At 40.7% G+C, this 18852-nt stretch overlaps 1 protein-coding gene across 3 annotated transcripts in view; it reads right to left on the minus strand.

Annotated features, from left to right (window-relative positions):
* VWA3B (von Willebrand factor A domain containing 3B) overlaps window positions 1-16932 on the minus strand; it is a 93179-nt gene extending 76247 nt beyond the window's left edge. For 2 of the 3 annotated variants that reach the window (XM_042460730.1, XM_042460732.1), the window contains exons 1-3: window positions 16602-16867; window positions 2950-3027; window positions 1129-1350 (exon numbers count right to left, since the gene is read on the minus strand). In XM_042460730.1, coding sequence (XP_042316664.1) covers window positions 1129-1350; window positions 2950-3027; window positions 16602-16839 — 538 coding nt within the window. In that variant the 5' untranslated portion in view covers window positions 16840-16867. Of the gene's footprint in view, window positions 1-1128; window positions 1351-2949; window positions 3028-16601 lie in introns of all 3 variants that reach the window. The other variant, XM_042460731.1, reaches the window with a different exon arrangement.
* Window positions 16933-18852: the final 1920 nt, after the last annotated feature.

Below are 18852 nucleotides of genomic sequence, written 5' to 3' on the forward strand. Positions count from 1 at the left end.
GAGTCAGTCCTGGTTAATATTTGGATGGGATGGCCAATGAATACCAGCTGCTATAGGCAATATTTCAGAGGAAGGAAGTAACAAACCAGTATACATAGTATTCCTTGGAGCCCTGGTGGCGCAGTGGGTAAATGCCTGTACTGCAGCCATTCACTCGAAACCACAAGGTTGCGAGTTCAAGACCAGCAAAAGGGCCCAAGCTTGACTCAGGCTTGCATCCTTCCGAGGTCGCTAAAATGAGTACCCAGACTGTTGGGGGCAAATTAGCTTACTTGCTAATTAGCTTACTTGCTGTTCACCGCTATGATCTTTAGAATAGCGGTATATAAATAAAATAAAACAAAAAATTATTATTATTACAAAATCCTATGAAATTAAGGGGATCTCCATAACTCAACAGGTGTCTCGAAGGCACATACACACATATGTGTGTCAATACTTGTGCAAGGTAATTAGACTGCACATATATATAAAATTTCTCTCTGTGTTTCTTTCCCCCCCTCAAATATTTATGCATTATCTACAAGTAAATTAATAAAAAGAAAGAAAAATTAAAAGATGTTTTGCATGCAACATCTTTCTTATGCATATTACTTATATCCTAGATATCTGCATATTTACGTCCCATTGACCACGTCTACAGTTCTGTACATGTGCTGTTGTATCTTATATTTTATCTGTAAACATCCAAAAGATCAGACTGTGGTGGGTTATAGACCGCCAAAAATACGTATTGAATACGTATTAGGGTTAGGAAGGGGCGGTGCTTCCACACACCCCTAACCCTAATACGTATTCAATACGTACAATACGGCGGCGGCCGTTCCACACGGCCACCGCCATATTGACGTAACGGATGCTCTGCATCCGCACGTGGCGCACCGGAAGTGACGCCGCGAGTGCGCCATTTGGCACTTGCGGCGCCTCTTCCGGGGCCCGAGAAGGAGCACGATTTCCGCGCTCCTTCGTCTGAGCGTCCGGGAGCCCTGCGGTGTGGCAGCTGCGGCTCCCGGAGGGCGCAAGCGGCGGCGGCAGGACAGCGCTGCTTCTCGGTGGTATGTAACCCGCCTAGGTCTCATGAAAAAGGGAAAGGGACCTTCCTCCATAACCTGTTTTATGATATCACACCTTCTTTTTGCTGAAATCCAATCTGGGATAAAATCTGAGAAAAGGTCAACTTGTTCCTCTTGAGCCCATGGAGCTGAAGCCATTTAGCAGAGGAGATAAGAGGCTGCACATCCAAGTCCCACTGAATACCATGATCCCTTCTGTCCTTTTTTTCCAAGTTCCTCTCGTGGTCTTTTTTAGATTTCTCACGGTCTTTTTTAGGCTTTCCACCCAAAATAAGTTCTGTTAAGAAAAAATACTGCAAGCATAAACTTATTGCAAAACTAATTCCATTCACTTCCTTCCTCAACTACGTCATCCAAAGTTATTTTACTATATTCATATGACTATTCCTTCTTAAACACACTATTGAATGGTGTTGTTAATTCAAAGGGGATCAGTTATTACTCCCTTCATGAGCAGAAGACATCTGAGAACATTTTCGCAACACATTTTCTGGAACTGGGTTTGGAAGCAGGCCAAGAACTATGTTGCCCTCCCTTAATATCATTCCCTGAAAACTGTGGAAGCTCTTATACAGTGTAAATAAGGAGAACACCACTTTACAGCAAAGGTAAGCTATGTCTGCTAAAAGATATAGAACTCAACACGTATTGTGCTTAAGCATACGTCAGGGTTATTTAGTAAATGTTAATGTTCTCTGGAACACTTGGAATCTGCTGGTAGACATTCATAGCTGTCAAACAGGCTCTACACAAAATATAGTACAAAAATAAATGGAGGGATAATTGCCTTTCGTTGCTTTATAGAGGGAAGGAGAAAGACGTAATGCCTGTTCTCCAACATGTCAAATGACGCCACACTCAATTTTCCATATATTCAGAGGTACCATTAACTAATAAGCATGTGCTGCTGCTTCAAGTATACCCACACCACCATAAGGTTTTCCCCCAGACTCACTTTTTCAATGACTGTTCTTTTTAATTCCATGCCTCACCTAGGCTGCATCCACAATATGCTCTGGTGCTATAACAAACTACAATGCCCAGAATTCCACAGCATTGAGCCACGGCAGCTAAAGTGGTGTCAAACTGGATTATTTCAGCAGTGTGGATGCAGGCTACTCACTTTTATCTCAGCTCCATGTTTTCAAACCCATGTCCTATTTTGTGTCACTTTCCTTAGACCTTAGGCTTTCTGTTGTCTGTCCTCACTTGCTAAGAAACAATGCTTCTCTTGACTTACAGTCCTCTGAATGTGGTCAGTTGCTTCCACATTTGCTACCCCAATCCCTCATCTACCTAAATCCTCTGCCCTTCTTTTATTCAAGTCTCCTTCTTTGCTAACTGCCTTCTTGTTTCTAGTTCACTACTACTCTTCTCTCAGCCCTCCTACCTACACACTCTCTAGCCCTTTGCTTACCTACTTCCTAGGATGCCTACCCGTTGGACCTTCCTTTTCTCATCCTACCCACACACAATTCTTCCTGTAATGGAGGCTTGCATGAAATGATAATCCTAGCCAAACAATCTTCCAGAAAACTGCAAATAAATAAATAAATAGGTTGATGGAAGCTTCATTCAGAGATTATTTGAAGCACAGACAAACATCCCATGACATCACGCCTGTTGCACAAATATCAATTTAATTTCATCACCACTGTCACAGACTATAAAGGTTTTGCTGTAATTTGTTACTGTTATTACTATTATTTGCTTTTTACTTGAATAAACTAATTGATCATGATAGTAATGTATGCCCTAAAGAGAAAATAAGTGCTTTGCAGAGACGGTCAACACGGTTGTCAAAACACAAAACATGTTTAATAGAACTTTCAGCTGTAAATTATTTAACAAAATATCATCACCTTAAAATACTCACGTTCACACCAAGCAACCTGTTTACCCGTGTTACCAGTCATTCTGACCACGTTGATTTTTTGCTTCCTTTTATGTTCTCCTTAAAACAGAATAAAAAGATATTTTTGTTACACTGATTCAATCCAAGACTAAACCAATACTTTAGACACAAGACAAAGATTATAGAGCTCCAACAATTTTATTAACAAGAAACTTAGCTCTCATTTGTATGACAGAAATAATGCAGTTTGATACCACTTTAACTGCCATGACTCAATGCTTTGGCATGCTGGGGTTTGTAGTTTTGTGAGATATTTAGCCTTATCTGTCAGAGAGATCTGGTGCCCAACAAGCTACAAATCCAAGGATTCTGTAACATTGAGCCATGGTAGTTAAAGCGGTATGAGACTGCATTATTTCTGCAGTGTAGATTAGGCCATGCCCTTACAAATTAAGTAAAGTGAACCAACAATGTGTAAATTTACAGCACTTTATAAATAAAGGTTAATAATAATAATAATAATAATAACAACAACAACAACAACAACAACCTCAAGGATCAGCTACTAGGGACAGCGGTATCTGCTATCACTCCCCAACAATTACCTTGCGTCATAGGACAGAAGTGTATGTGTATATAACCTGTCCTAAATCCTCTAAATTAGTCTGCTTCCTCACATGTGGTGAACACTGCCACTTTGCAAGCATTTGAAGGAAAATTAAACTGTCGACCCAGTTCATCCTATATGCATGGAACGGAATGAGTAAGACACCATTTTATTTTTCTCCTCAAGCAGCAGACCAAAAACCTTTAGCAGACATGTAGTCCCACAAGCAGTCTGAAACGGTGTGAAACAGATAGACAGTATGAAGCTTCTCTTCATTTCTTTGAACTTGAAAACAGAAAATTAATTCAGGTTCCTGGAGAACAGTAAGTTGTGTACTGGGATGAATCATGTCTACAACATCTAATCTTAAATCAATGCACTTATGATAATCCTTTGCTAACAGTATTGTCACCTACAGTTGCCCCTCCATTTTCATGGACTTGAGATCTGCGGTTTTATTTGCGGAGGGGCAACCTCCATTAAAGTTAATGGCGTGCACACCTGTGGGGCTGTGGGGCCTATGGGGCTTGAATATCTGCAGATTTCCAAATTCACAGAGGGGGGGTCCAGAACAGATCTCCTGCAAATTCAGAGGAAGGACTGTATATATACATCTCCTTATCCAGATGTCTGTCCTTCACAACCAGCATGTTTGACTCAATATGGAAAAATAAAGAAATGGGGGAAGGTTATAGTAACCTCTTGCAACTTGTCTTTGCTAGCTGCAAATACACAGCAAAACTTCAGTCATGTTTCCTATGAAGGTAATAAGTATTTATATCAGAGATGGGAAATATGTGGCTTGTTGGACTGCAACTCCCATCAGACCTAACCATGATAGGCAATGTATAACCTTGACTGGAGCCGAAGTCCCAAAACATCTGGTGGACAATTTGTCTCCCCCTATGATTTAAAGTGAGGCTTTTAAATAATGTATATATGTACTTTTATGTACTTTTATGCACAAGATTTGTTTATATATAGTGCATATGAACTGAAAATGAACATATGATGTGACCTTATGTTAGCTGGCTCAGAGGTGTCTACAGCAACTCATAAGAGCCTGGAAATGTTGTTTGCTTGGACTCCAACCCTCAGAATTCTCCAGGCAGGATGAACTGGCATCCAGAAAAGCAACTTTTCCAAGCCCTGAGCTGGCAATCACTCTGCACAGTCTCAGATGCTAGTGACTGACCAGGAGGATGGTACTTTCTCCCACTGGACTGAGCATGCCCTTTTCTACCAGACTATGCCTCTGTCCTTATGAAGTATTTATCTAATGAATCACTCCTCTTTTCCCACTTTCACTGTAATAATTGCCAAAGCTAAAGCAAGAGTTACATGTAACCCATCAAACCACTTGTCAGTGGTGCCATGAAAAAAAATCCATTACAAAATGGGAAACTGCCATAGGTTAAGTCAGAACAAGAACTGTATGCTGTGACAAGAGTGAGCACTAATGTACATCAGTTTTGAAACCCACAGCCTCATGACTTTTCAAAGGGTTTTTCAAGAATGCTGTTAGCGTATCAGAATAATAAACAACTGAATTAATCTCCATCATTTGTGCACAACCAGCTTGTAAAAAGCATTTTCAGGCAGAAAAGAAGGACTTGCAAAAAAAAAAAATTAAGCTCAGCAAACTATTTTGGTAATTTTCTTTTCAGTGGACTGACATCAACAAGAACAAAGCTTCTAATTTTCAAGCAGTAAAACTAAGAATAGTGACAATATAACATGAGAATAGACATGTCGGGGATGCTTTGATTTGGATTTCCTGCATGGCAGGGGGTTGAACTCTATGATTCTATGAACTCTCGGCCTCACAAAACCCGATTATAAGGTTGCCTTAGAGTCATCATAAGTTGGAAATGATCTGAAGGCACACAACAACAGTATATATGATGTTGATTTAAGAGTGTCGTTAATTTAAACAGATCAATAATGAAATGAATTAATTTAAATTACATTATAGGTCAAGTCTCTCTTATATAGAATTCTGAAAATCAAAATACTCCAAAGTGCAAAATGGCTGAGATAATGATGCCTTTCCTTTCTGATGGTTGAGTACACAAACTTTGTTTCACTCACAAAATTATTAAAAATATTGTGTATAAAATTACCTTCAGGCTATGTGTATAGAGTGTATTTCTGTTGATGTTGTTTCCTTTCAAATCATTTTTTTACTTATGGCAACCCTAAGGCAAATCTATCACTGGGTTTTTGCAGCTGAGACTGTGTGACTCACCCAAGGTCACCCAGTGGGTTTCCACAGCCAAGCAGAGAATCAAACTCTGAACTCCTGAGCCCAAGTGGTATGTTCAAACCACAACACCACACTGGCTCTCATAAGGTATATACAAAACATAAATGTCATGTTTAGAATTGGGTCCCACAGCCAAGATATCTCATTATGTATTTGTAAATATCCCAAAATCCCCCAAAAATACAAAACACTTCTAGTCTTAAGCATTTTTTGACAAAGGAAATTCAACCTGTAGTTCTATTTGTCTTGCTGTTGTATGCCTTCAAGTCATTTCTGACTTATGGTGACTCTAAAGCAAACCTATTGTGGGGTTTTCTTGACAAGATTGATTCAGTGGAGGTTTGCCATTGCCCTCCCCTGAGGCTGAGAGCATGTGACTTGCCCAAAGTTACCCAGGGGGTTTAATGCCTAAACTGGGAATCCAACCCTGGTCTCCAGAATTGTAATCTGATGCTTAAACCATTATGCCATTCTGGCTCTCTTTGACTACTGACACAATAAAGATTATCGCATATCGTTCTCAGAACATTCCAAGACGGAACGTTCTGGGAACGGATATTACCGCATTGAGGAAAGTGGAACGTGATGAGAACGTGATGAGAACGCATTTTACCGCACAGCACATCCCTTTTTCTTGAGAACATTCCCAGAACGTTTTGCTGTAGCGCATGTGTATTTTGTTTGGAGGACTGTAAGGAACTGGGAAGATTCGGTTTCTGCCCCTCCGAATGCCTCTGGAAGCAAGTGCCCACTACAAATACCTCAATCTGGGTATTTAGCCCCGGCAGCCATTGCAGCTCTTTAGATGAAGATTCCTTTAAGCAGTAAGTGATGGAACTTACACTGATTTTCTGCTTGGCAGCTGTAATAGACTACTGTTGAGGTGTGCCTGGGTTTGGGAGATTTCCCTTACCCCTAAGCTATACCTTTTCATATTGTGTTATTGTTGTTGTTTCAGAGGTTTCTCTCTCTGCCCTTCTAGGGAGACCTTTTCAAGTACTAAGACAGCTGCTAGTCAGGGTGGGTTGGGCAGCTGATAAATTTTCTTCACCAAACATCAGAGATCCAGTCCTGCGTTTGTTTTGTTTTGTTTTCTATGGTCACTCAGACTGTGATCCTTTACTTCTAAAACCTGTTCAACAGCAAATTATTACCACTCCACATTTACATAACAACAAAAGTTACTTGGGCAACTTTAAATACTGTACTTTGAAATGTATTGAAGCACTAGGGCAAACACTGACTCTTTGACTGCAGCACCAAGTAGTAAAGTGTGCATTTTTGCCTCTAAGGAAACAGAAGTTTACCTTTAAACACTGATGATGAATAGGATGAAAAATTGGCATGCACTGACCAGAATGTTAGATTGGGACCTACTTTTAAAAATCCTATACTGTAATTATATTTTTTTAGAATAATTTTTATAAATTGCAGGATTTGAGTCCTCACTCAGCCATGAAAACCTACCGTATGATCTTGAGCAAGTCACATTCTCTCAGCCTCAGAGGGAAACAAAGGCAAATCCCCTCCAAATTAATCTTGCCAAGATCCTCTCCCCTGCCCAAGATAGGGTCACCTTTGTTGTTGCTCTGTGCCTTCAAGTTGTTTCTGACTTACAGAGACACTAAGGCGACCCTATCATGGGGTTTTCTTGGCAAGATTTTTCACAGGAAGTTTGCCATTGCCTTCCTCTGAGGCTGAGCAAGTGTGACTTGCCCAAGGTCACCCAGTCAGTTTCATAGCCAAGTGGGGAATTGAACCCTGCTCTCCAGAGTTGCAGCCCAACACTCAAACTACAGGGTCACTGTGAGTTGGAAGCAAACTGAAGGCACACAACAATAAAACTAATTAAATAAATAAATACATCAGACATTTGGAATGCTATCATTAAATACTGTTATAGTATAGAAATCATAAAATCTGAGGATGCCAATACAGCATTCCAATAGCTCAATTATAACTTCTGTTGTTATAGCAATGATGACAGAAACCTTGGTGCATCCTCCAATGGCAACTCCTCACTCTGTTATTCTCTCACTGCACATACGCACACACACACACACAAATGTTTTCCACCTTTGTTGTTATGTGCATTCAAGTTGTTTCCAACTTATGGCAACCCTAACATGGGGATTTGTAGGCAAGATTTGTTCAGAGGAGATTTGCATTGAATTCTCCTGAGGTTGAGAGCATGTGACTTCCCCAAGGTCACCCAGTGGGTTTCATGGCTCAAACCCTGGTCTCCAGAGTCCAACACTCAAACTGCTGTGCCACACTGGCTCTCTCCCGCTTTACTCGCATTGATTTCTATTTGTCTAACAGGAAAGATTGATGCCTGTAGATGCAGACTGTGGAAGGTTTAAATCCTCCTGTGGTCCTCTGTGCACATGTAGTGTGGTCTGCATGTGCCATACCAACCACTCTAACCTTTTCACCCATTTCACCATCAGAGTAATAGACACAGAGAGAGAAAGCAGGAGGGAGAGCACTTCAAATGGTGGGATTAAGGGAATGTCTTCCCAAAGGGAGAGGGGAAAGGGAGTAGGGTGAAGCAGGCTGAGATAGGTCCACTCTTCACATTGTTCTTCCAATTTGTTTCCACCAACAATATTGCTGAGGTTACAATGGACTGTCCTGTGGTCACTTCTTCCTCTATATAGCATGAAGAATCTTTTCAGCAGAAAAAGCCAAATTATCTGTCTAGAAGTTTGTATTGTTTAGGGGTAGGGAGAGCCCATGATTTTCAAATAAGGCAAAGGTCTTCCAAGAACTGTGGTGATGGATTTCCCAAGAAGGAACAGCATGGTGGATTTAAATGCCAATTCTAGAGTGAGTTTGGGGGACAGCTTGACTACAAAGGAAAGCAGATAAGGAGAAATATTGTGAAGACCTTTGAAGATGTTATTCTGTCATGAGAGAAAACATATGATTACTGTGGATTTTGACGGCAATAAATTTCATTGTTGTGGTCACCTTTTACAAATTAGCATCCTTTGCATGGATGGCATCCTTGCTCCCATTTGTGTTCCTTGTCAAAGCTATATTTTTAATATTTATTGGACCGGTTCCCACAAGAAAGGAGTAAGATATACCAGACCCACAAATAAAATAAAAGGTGAAAAGCAACTTATGAATAAAAAGTAGGAACAGTAGAAAGTGGTAGATCATGAAAAGAAAGGAACATAGATCAATGGAGGTATTGATAGAGAACTCTGAATGAAGTAGAATAAAGCTGTATCAAGCAGTATGAGAGGTAAATATGTTCCAGAATATTGTGAAAACCAATAGTTAAAAGACTCTAAATTCCCACCCATCCACCTCAGCCTTTCTCTCTTCTGGATAACAATTTAACTAGTCAATGGTATGGTCTCTAGGGTTAGTTCTCTGATTTCTCTGAGGAGAGAAAAGCCAGAATGCCAGCTCTTCCAAGATTAGGATGTCCCACTAAACAAACCATGATTGGAAGATCTGTGGTTTGTTTAGCTGATCAATGTCCATGCAGGAACCATCTCTCACTGCAAGTGGCATCCCAGTTCATTCATATCTGAATATACATCTGGCATCTAAACACACATAACTACAAGGCAAATCAAATCCCAATTTCACCCTGGGGTTAACAGTGTAATTAAATAGTGTTTAATTTGGGTGGTTTATCTTTAATAGTGGAGCAACGCACCATGTTATTTTACAGCTGACTATAGACCTTCTTTTCACATGAAGAATGTAAGAGTTCATACCAGCTGCATAATTTCTTCCCATGAACCTCTCAGGACTAAATTAATGGCAAATGGGGGGGGGGAACAAAATGATTCTAACAGGGAACAAAATTGTTGGAAACTCTAAATGAAAAGGAAATTCATACTTCAACTGAGAAAAGACAAAGGAAATTAGACAAACAGAAATTTAAGAAGTAATGTGTCACATTTAAAAAGAACAGATATAATGATAATAAATAATGAATAAAACAAACATATATGAATCTGTTAAGTCTTAAAAATACTACATGACAGTTAGTTGTTTTGCTGCAACAGACTAACATGGATATCCTTTTGAAGATAATTAAAAGGTTTATCTTAAGCTCAACAATTTAAACTACTGTAGAGTCACTTGAAAAGTTCAGAAAGAGTTCAGCCAGCCAGCCTTCTCCTTCGATTTGGGAAAATGCATAAGAACATCCCTTGAGCCTGAGCTTGTTCTGAATGTTAAGATTTTAACAGATGCAGCCATCTGTGCAAGGATAACTATATACCCCATAATAAATGCATGGATTTCTCAGGAAGCTTAGAGGCTTAAAGATTCAATGCAAGAAACTGGCAAAGGTCCAGTCAAAATACTGTGAAACTTGGGAGGCTGCCTATATGTAGCTTTCTACATTTGACTAGGAATGATGGGGAGACTTATCTTTCCACAAGCAGACAAACATTTTTTTTTAATTTACTAGTGAAAACTATTCTACTATAAAATGTTACTGGTCTCAGAGCTGTAATGTATACAGAATTAACTACATCCAATGCTCTGCTGCAAAGCTGGATCCTTTATGTGATACTGACATATACCAACAATACATCACACATTAATCCAGAAGGAAACATGATCAGATCTGTCTGCCCATTCATAACTGTCACCAGACTATCAGCAAGGAAGACCACCCCAATAATTGCATTTCTGCCTCTAAGCAAAGGCCAACCAGTTGATGATACATGAATGGCCATTATGTACTTGTGAACAAAAGAGGTGTGAAGGCTGTAATACACATTCTATAGGAAATCTGTGGAGGCATAACATTTTGCCTGTAACAGGCTCCTGTTTATTGTGGAGGAAGCTCTCAGGGATGTGTCTTCTTTGTTCTAGTCTATCCTCTGGAGTGTGGTCTTCCACTTTTCCTACTGCCTTGTATCTTACTTAGGCGCTTTACAGAGCACCCAAAAAGGGCACTCTGCCGGCGCTCGTGTTTGCTGCGCCAGGGAACCACAGTGGACAAACCGCACGGTTCCCCGGCACAGCAAAAAGAACCCACAAAAAGTGGGTTCTTTTTGTGGCACAGTTATGACGCCACAAGATGCCAATGGCGCACTTGCGGTGTCATTTCCACATCACGACCTGCGGCCGCTAAGCGTCCGCTATGTCAAAATGGCGGCGCCCATGTAGAATGGGTGCTTCCATTTTGTACGTGCTTGGCACGTACTAGGGTTAGGGGCGTCCAGAAAGGATGCCCCTTCCTAACTCTAGTACGTACCGAGCACGTACTTTTTGGCGGTGTGTAACCCACCTAAGGCCTGATTCCCACTACCTTTTAAACCAGGTTGCAAATTGGTTTGAACCGGTTCAAATGACCCTGGTTCCCAGTTGAAGTGATTTGCTGAAGCGATTCATAGAGGGGGGCCATGAGCTATGCCCATTTAATGCACAACTTATTGATGCTGATGGTTTCATTCCCACTTACAAAAAAACCCAGATGCGGATCGAAATCAATTTGAATTTGCCCTTCAACCAGCTGGAGCAGGACCGTTTTGAACGCATTAATTCATGAATGTGAGCCACAAGGGGGTTATTTTACAGGGAAAAAATGTGATTGGGGCGAATGTACTGGGAACCACACTCTACTGTCGAATCAATCCATCAGTTCAGATCATAAAATGCTTTTTTTGTAAGTGGGAATGAGGCCTAAGTATTATTGTCTTTTCTACTAAGTCCTGCCTTGTCCTGATATGGCCAAAGTACAAGAACCTCAGTTTAGTCATCTTGGCTTCCAAGGAAAGATTATGAATATTGCCTCCCATTCTCTGGAGAAAGGTTCACGAGAATGTGCAAATTAGGCTGCAATCTTGTGACTATTCGAAAAGATAATAATGTAAGTAAAGCTGAAAGCAGTAAGAAAAGAGGAAGAGTGATTTACAGGTGGATAGGCTCAAGGAAGCCATAGTCCTGTGTCTGCAGGACTTGAGCAAGGATGTAGGTGGGAGACTCTTAAAAGTCTCATTCAAGGTCTAGGCATACGCTGAAGATTATTTGAGGGATCTGAGAATTATAACAAAGCCCCATTGAACTTAATGGAATTTACTTCTATGTTGGTAGATATAAAATTACACTGTCACTGTGGCTCATTCTGATGTATGGAAGCACTAGCAGTGCAACTAGGCACATACTGTACTTTTACATTAGGGCTATCATTTTTATAAGTGACCCAATTTAAACTTTAAAGAAGTGGTAGGATAAGACCTAAAGAGCAAGAATAACAGGAAAGGGAACGATTATCAGAAAAGATTTCAGCCTTTTTTGAAAAGACTTTGGACCACATATTGGGAGGAAGGTAGGATGTAAATAAAATGCTTATAAAATAAGTAAATAAAAACAGAAAATACACAATACATACAATTGGCAGAAAATGCAAGAAATTATATTCTATACTCCAAGATGGACCAAAAAACTCTAGTACTGCTCATTTGTGTTATTAATATTAATAACTGTATTAATTAATACCCCTATTAATTATTGATATCAGTGTCATTAATTGTCATGATACCTGTAAATGATGGCTCCATGGGCCAGCAGTAGCCCTGGATCCACTAATGTCCATATAACCAGTTCCAGCCTAGAAAAACAAGATGTGACCTCTTAACATGAATAACAGAATGCCCCCTTAACCCTCTTAATTTTAGGATAGCAACAACCTTTTGCATTCCACAATGCTGCCCCAAACTCAAAGACTTGCAAATACAAAGAAAAAATAAACCACAACTGAGATGAATGCACAAAATAGATTTTAGTAATTATATTTTTAAGTATTTCATTTTATAAGGAGCCAGAAATAAGCGGTGTGGGCGTGACACATGCATGGCGCTACAGGGCGCTTGTGGCAGCCTTTCAGTGGTGACAGGAGCTCCGAAACGGAGCTCCTTCCGTTATTTGTATTGCTGGTGCAGCCTTTACACAGCTGTGCCAGTGATAAAAAAGAGAAAGGAGCCGAGTGGCCCCTTTCTCTGTTTCTCTGTCGGGGTGTCCTTGGGGCATGAAACCCCAAGGACATCCCTTTCCAAGCTGCGGGGAAGCGGCTTTTTGCCGCTTCCCCGAGGCCTGGAAAAGCAGCAGATCAGTGCATCTGGGGCTACCACTGTTGCCTCTGAGGCCCTGATCCGTCGGGGAAAGGGGCAGGTGCAGGCCGCCCCAAAAGGGCGGTATGTATCTTGCCTATGTTAAGGTTTTCCCAAAGATCCTTCTAGAGAAAGATACAAGCAACTGTGGCCACCATAGGCTCCTGCACTGCAGATCCCAAACTCTGAGCCATACAGATAAGAAAAAGAAAGTCAGTCAAAATTTTATTTTAATTAGCAAACAGCCATTATACCAATCTATAATAAACATTCCCTTTGGTCTTTGCATGCAAGCCTAATGCCAACATTCAAAGTGAACCAGTGTGGTGATGTGGTTTGAGCATTGCACTAGGGACTCTGGAAGAAGACTCTGAATCCCTGCTCAGCCATGGAAACCCATAGCTTGACATTCAGCAACTCACAGCCTCTCAGCCTCAGAGGAAGGCAATGGCAAACCTTCTCTAAACAAATCTTGCCAAGAAAATCTCATGATAAATTCAATTTAGGATAAATCAACATCTGAACAAATTTTGCAAAAAAAAACCAACAACAACCAAAAACCTCCACAATAACTTTGCTTTAGGGTTGCCATAGGTCAGATACTACTTGAAGGCACACTACAAAAAAATTACATGTTTGTTACAATCATCCAATATAAACCTCATGTTTTCCAGGGATAGATTTCATGGACATGGTAATTAGACAGAATCTTCTTATTATTAATGGTTCTAAAGCAGATAGCTCTCAGGGGGGATTCATTTATATAAGCTGCTTAGGACAAAAGCATTCAGCTGTGTTATAGTGAGCCCGTACAGACAGGCCAAAATAAAGCTGCTTCAGGTCATTTTGGAGGTATGCTGTTTAAATGATGCATGTGTCCTAAGAGGCCAGAAGACTGGAGTGCAACTTAGGCACAGCTTCTGGCCTCTTAAGATGCATGTGTCATTTAAAAAGGGCTAGCCTGAAGAAGAAGAGCCCTCCCTCCAGTCCATCTGCCTTGGTCCAGGCCTCAGAGGGAGAGAAGAATGCTGGACCTGATGCCCTCCCCCCCCCCCCCACATTCCCTTCTCCTATTGTGTTTGTCTTTTAGATTGTAAGCTGAGGCTTACAATCTATTATCCCCTCTGTTGTAAGCCGCCAGGATTCCCGTGATTGGGCGGCATATAAAATAAATCCTATTATTATTATTATTATTATTATTATTATTATTATTATTATTATTATTATTAAAAAGCATACCTCCAAAGTGACCTGATGCAGCTTTATTTGGGCCTGTCTTTATGGGCCCTGTGTCTCAGTCTTTCTGCTCAGCAAAAAGAAAGAGAAACACTGAAATTGTTTGTACCCCTTTTAGTAAGGTGAATTTGAATGCACTGTAAATACTATCCAGATAATTTTGATTTCTGAAACTTACAGTTAGGACAACCAGGGTCAAAATCTTGAGAGGACTCCAGCATTTTCAGTTCTGTATAAATGTACACAGGTGCGTCTACATGGAACAAATAATGCAGTTTGACACTACAAGTGCTGTAGCTCCATCCAATGCCATCCTGGGATTTAAGGTTTTACAAGGTCTTTGGCCTTCACTGCCCAAGGGTGCTGGTGCCTCACAAAACTATAAATTCCAGTTCTTCTTTAAGATGAAGTCACAGCAGTTAAAGTAGTGTCAAACTGCATTATTTCTGTCACACAGAGGCACCTTGAGACTTACCTCTGGGTAAACACAAGCTCTGGCTGGAAAAGCTGCCGCATATCCTGTGACCTACAGTATAAATTTCTATGCAAATAAAAAAGGTTTCACCATAAAATAATCTGTCCTGCAGCTGCCAGCATATTCTCTTCTTTGTACACTTCTTAAAGACACAGAAACAATTGCAGTGTCTGCCGCTAACAGGGTCTCTCCTTGTTGCACACGACTGTCTGGACTGGTGTCAAGTGGATTGTGCCAAATGTGAAACTACAGATAACTGATGATTCCTTAGTCCTAATTCTTTTGACTCTGTAATGCATATGCAGAATGCTTGCATTTTTTCCCTCCAGAGTAAAAGTGTAATTGCGAATAATAATAATAATCTATTATTATTTTATTAAAAATAAAATAAAACACCATGGGTCCTTCATATCCACTGGGGTTTGGTTCCAGAACCCCACATGGATACCAAAATTCATGGATGCTATATACAATGGTGTAGTAAAATGGCATCTGTTATACAAAATGGCAAATTCAAGGTTTGCTTTTCGATTTTTAAAAAATATATATTTTCAAGCCGTGGATGACTGAATCCATGGATGCAGAATCCATGGGCAGAGAAGACCAATGGTATATGATAGTTCAATTTCTGCCAGCTTTATAAATTAATAAATAATAAAAATTGAAATTTTGAAGGGCAACAACCAGCAATGGCACTCTTTATTCTACCTAGAGGCAGGCTCCTTTTGTAATAAAACATATAACAAAGTGTTGTTGTTATTATTATTATTATTACCTAGTAATCATTTTATAATATACCGATGATAACAGTATATACAGTTGGTCCTCCTTATGCATGGATTTTTTAATTAACTGATTCAACCACCCATGGCTTGAAAATATTCAAAAATAATATGATTCCCAAAAACAAACTTGAAAATTGCCATTTTATATAATGGATAACATTTTACTACACCACTGTATATAATGGTACTTGAGCATCCGCTTTGGATTTTGGTATCCGCAGAGGGTCCTGGATCCAAACTCCAGCAGATATCAAGGGCCCACTGTATAATAATATTAACAATTATAGCAATAATAATAATAATAATAATAATAATAATGCAATACTTATTATTGCTATTAATAGAATTATTATTATTATTATTATTATTAATTTGCTATCTGCCCTCAAGTCAATCTTAATTCATGGTGATCCTCTGGATGGGACATCTCCAAGACACCTTCTCTTCCACTGCTCTGCTTAGGTCCTGCAAATTCATGCCTGCAACCTCCTTAATAATAGAGTCCATTTGTCTAGCATGCAGCCTTCCCCTCTTTCTACTTTCCTCCACCTTTCCTAGCATTAGTATTTTTTCCAGTGAGTTCTTCTTTCTCATGTCGTGACCAAAATATGACAGCCTCAACGTTATCATCTTGGCTTCCAGGGAGATTTCAGGCTTGATCTGTTCGAGGGCCTATTTGGTTGTCTTTTGGGCTCTCCATGGGATCCCCAGTGTTCTTCTCCAGCACCACATTTCAAATGGATTGATTTTCACAATAATAATAATAATAATAATAATAACAACAACAATTATAAGAATAATAGCAACAATTAATAATAGCAATATAATAATAATTATAATAATACATGGAAATCACTCCTCCCTACCCAGGGTCACACAGTACAGTGTGTATATATATACACACACACACATACACACACACCCAACTCTCTTCGATGCCAGCATTCTCTGAAGATGCCAGCCACAGATGCTGGCAAAACATCAGGAGTAAACTCTTCTAGAACATGGCCACATAGCCCGAAAAACCCACAAAAAAAGTATGGATGTCAACCATGAAAGCCTTCGATTTCACAATAATAATGCACTTTGTAAACCACTTAGGGAATGCAATGCACTTGCTATTGCTATAATAATAATAGCAATAATTAATAATAGCAAATAATAATAATAATAATATTAATAATAATAATAATAATAATAAGCAGCTTCTCACTCATTTTTGCTGTTAGAAGGAAGAAGGTGCTCAGCAGCTTGGCTAGATGCCAGCAAAGCCAAGGGGGCTGGAGTGCAAAGAGGGCCCAGCTGGGGAGCTGCCTGGCCAGAGCTGGCCCTCTTCCCTGAAGCTGGGCAGCCTCCCTGCAAAGCCCCGGGGCAGCAGCAGTGGCTCCCGCGCGCCCCCTGCCGGCGCCCCTCCTCCTCACCTGCTTCGACCCCCAGACAGGGGCTTCCATGCCATTGTGACGCCACAGAGCCCAGGGTCCCAGCCTTGCTTTTGTTGACCTTGGAGACAGTGGGTTGCTAAGGCTGGGAGGGCAGGGCTCTCCTTCCAGGACCGCCCCTCCAGGACCAAGGGGAGGATCACTCAGCCTGGAGGCTGAAGCAGCAGCAGGGCCACCAAGTCTGCCTCCATCCTCTGCTGTGGTTGTTGTGTGCCTTCAGGCTGTTTCTGACTTGCCATAGGGTTTCCCTGGCAAGGTTGGTTCACAAGGAGGTGTGACTTTGCCTCCCTCTGAGGCTGAGAGAGTGTGACTCGCCCAAAATTATGCAATGGGTTTTCATAGCTGAGAGGGAAGGTTTGCCTTTGACTCCCTATAAGGTTGAGAGAGTGTGACTCGCCCAAGGTCTCTCAGTAGGTTTCCATAGTTGAAAGGGAAGGTTTGCCCTTGCCTGTCTGAGGCTGAGAGAGTGCGACTCGCCCAAAGTTACCCAATGGGTTTCCATGGCTGAGAGGGAGGTTTCCCTTTGCCTCCCTCTGAGGCTGAGAGAGTGTGACTCGCCCCAGGTTGCCCAGTGCTTTTCCATAATTGAGAGGGAAGTTTGCCTTTGCTGAAGCTGAGAGTGTGTGACTCACCCAGAGTTGCCCAGTGGGGTTCCATGGCTGAGCAGGATCCAAGCATAGTGCTCTGAATAGCCTTGTGTACTTTAACCCTCTTTTTTCCTTCATTTCATTTAGAGTATTTCCACCACACTATCCTGTCACAAAGGCTCTCAGAGCGGCTTACAATTAGACAGTAACCTTCAGAAGCAGTAATCTCCATCCCTGAGCATGTATTACAGAAGGTGCACTCATCATGTGCAGAGTGCCCTTCCCTGTCGATCCCCAGGTAAACAACCACTCCAGAAAACCATATAATATCTTATATTTGGCAACCAAAATGCCCTTTTCTTTGCAGAGGGCAAGATAAGATGTACAAGTGGGAAGGAAGGGAGTTGCATGCATACAGTTTGTTGCCCTTCAAGTCATTTCTGGCTTATGGTGACCCTGAGGCAAAACTATCATGGGGTTTTCTCAGCAAGTTTCTTCAGATGGGGGGTGCCATTGCCATCATCTGAGGCTGAGAGAGTGTGACTTGTCCAAGGTCACCCAGTAGGTTTACATGGCCGAGTCAGGATTCGAATCTTGGTCTCCCAGTGTCCTAGTCCAACACTCAGACCACTTGATATTAACAAATGCACGGTGTGCCTCTGTTTTTGTCCATCCTAAAAATGTTACATTTTCAGATGCTCTTCACATATACAAAGCCTAGAAACTGCAGTTCATTTATGACACAAGTGACTAAATTTGGGGGAGACAGCTTGCCAGTAGAGATTAGAAATGTTGGTTTTTGGGAGACAGCATCCAGAACTTCCCAACTGTAGGGTTTCCAAATTCAAAGAAATGTAGACCAAAAAAGTTACTTTTCCAGACTGCTCTGCTGATACCCATCTCAGTTCTAACAATCACTGTACTGTACTGCTTGGGGGGGGGGGATCTTGGTGTTTTCCCATTGGAGACTGGGGAGGAGTATTGCTTCAACAATCAAAACCCAACAATTAATTAACTGCATTATTAATCTGGTTAAACAAAATGAACTATTATATCATCAATGCATATTGATTTAATTATGTGCTGTATTATCAGCCTTCTGGATGTCATTAAGTTACTCAGGCTGCTATAAATAAGACCAGAGAGAGAGAGAGAAGTTAGAAAAAGGTTAATCATTAATAAGTTCTTTAAAAGCTTAATTCAATTGCACTTGTGTTAGGAAATGGGAATATTAATTATTAATTTGTTTGTTGAATTGCCATTTACGTTTAAGTTAAATGCTTGCACTGAAGGTATTATACGAACAAAGCTACGTGAAATGTACTTGCTATTGCTAAAGCTGAAAACTGCCACCCATGCAGTTTTTACCTAGGATTATACTCTAGTCCTGCTCCCTCCTTTATCCCTGTTTTGCGTTTGAGACTACAAGAATTTCTTT

The sequence above is a fragment of the Sceloporus undulatus genome, chromosome 3 (genome assembly GCF_019175285.1).
Source record: "Sceloporus undulatus isolate JIND9_A2432 ecotype Alabama chromosome 3, SceUnd_v1.1, whole genome shotgun sequence".
Lineage (NCBI taxonomy): Eukaryota > Metazoa > Chordata > Lepidosauria > Squamata > Phrynosomatidae > Sceloporus > Sceloporus undulatus.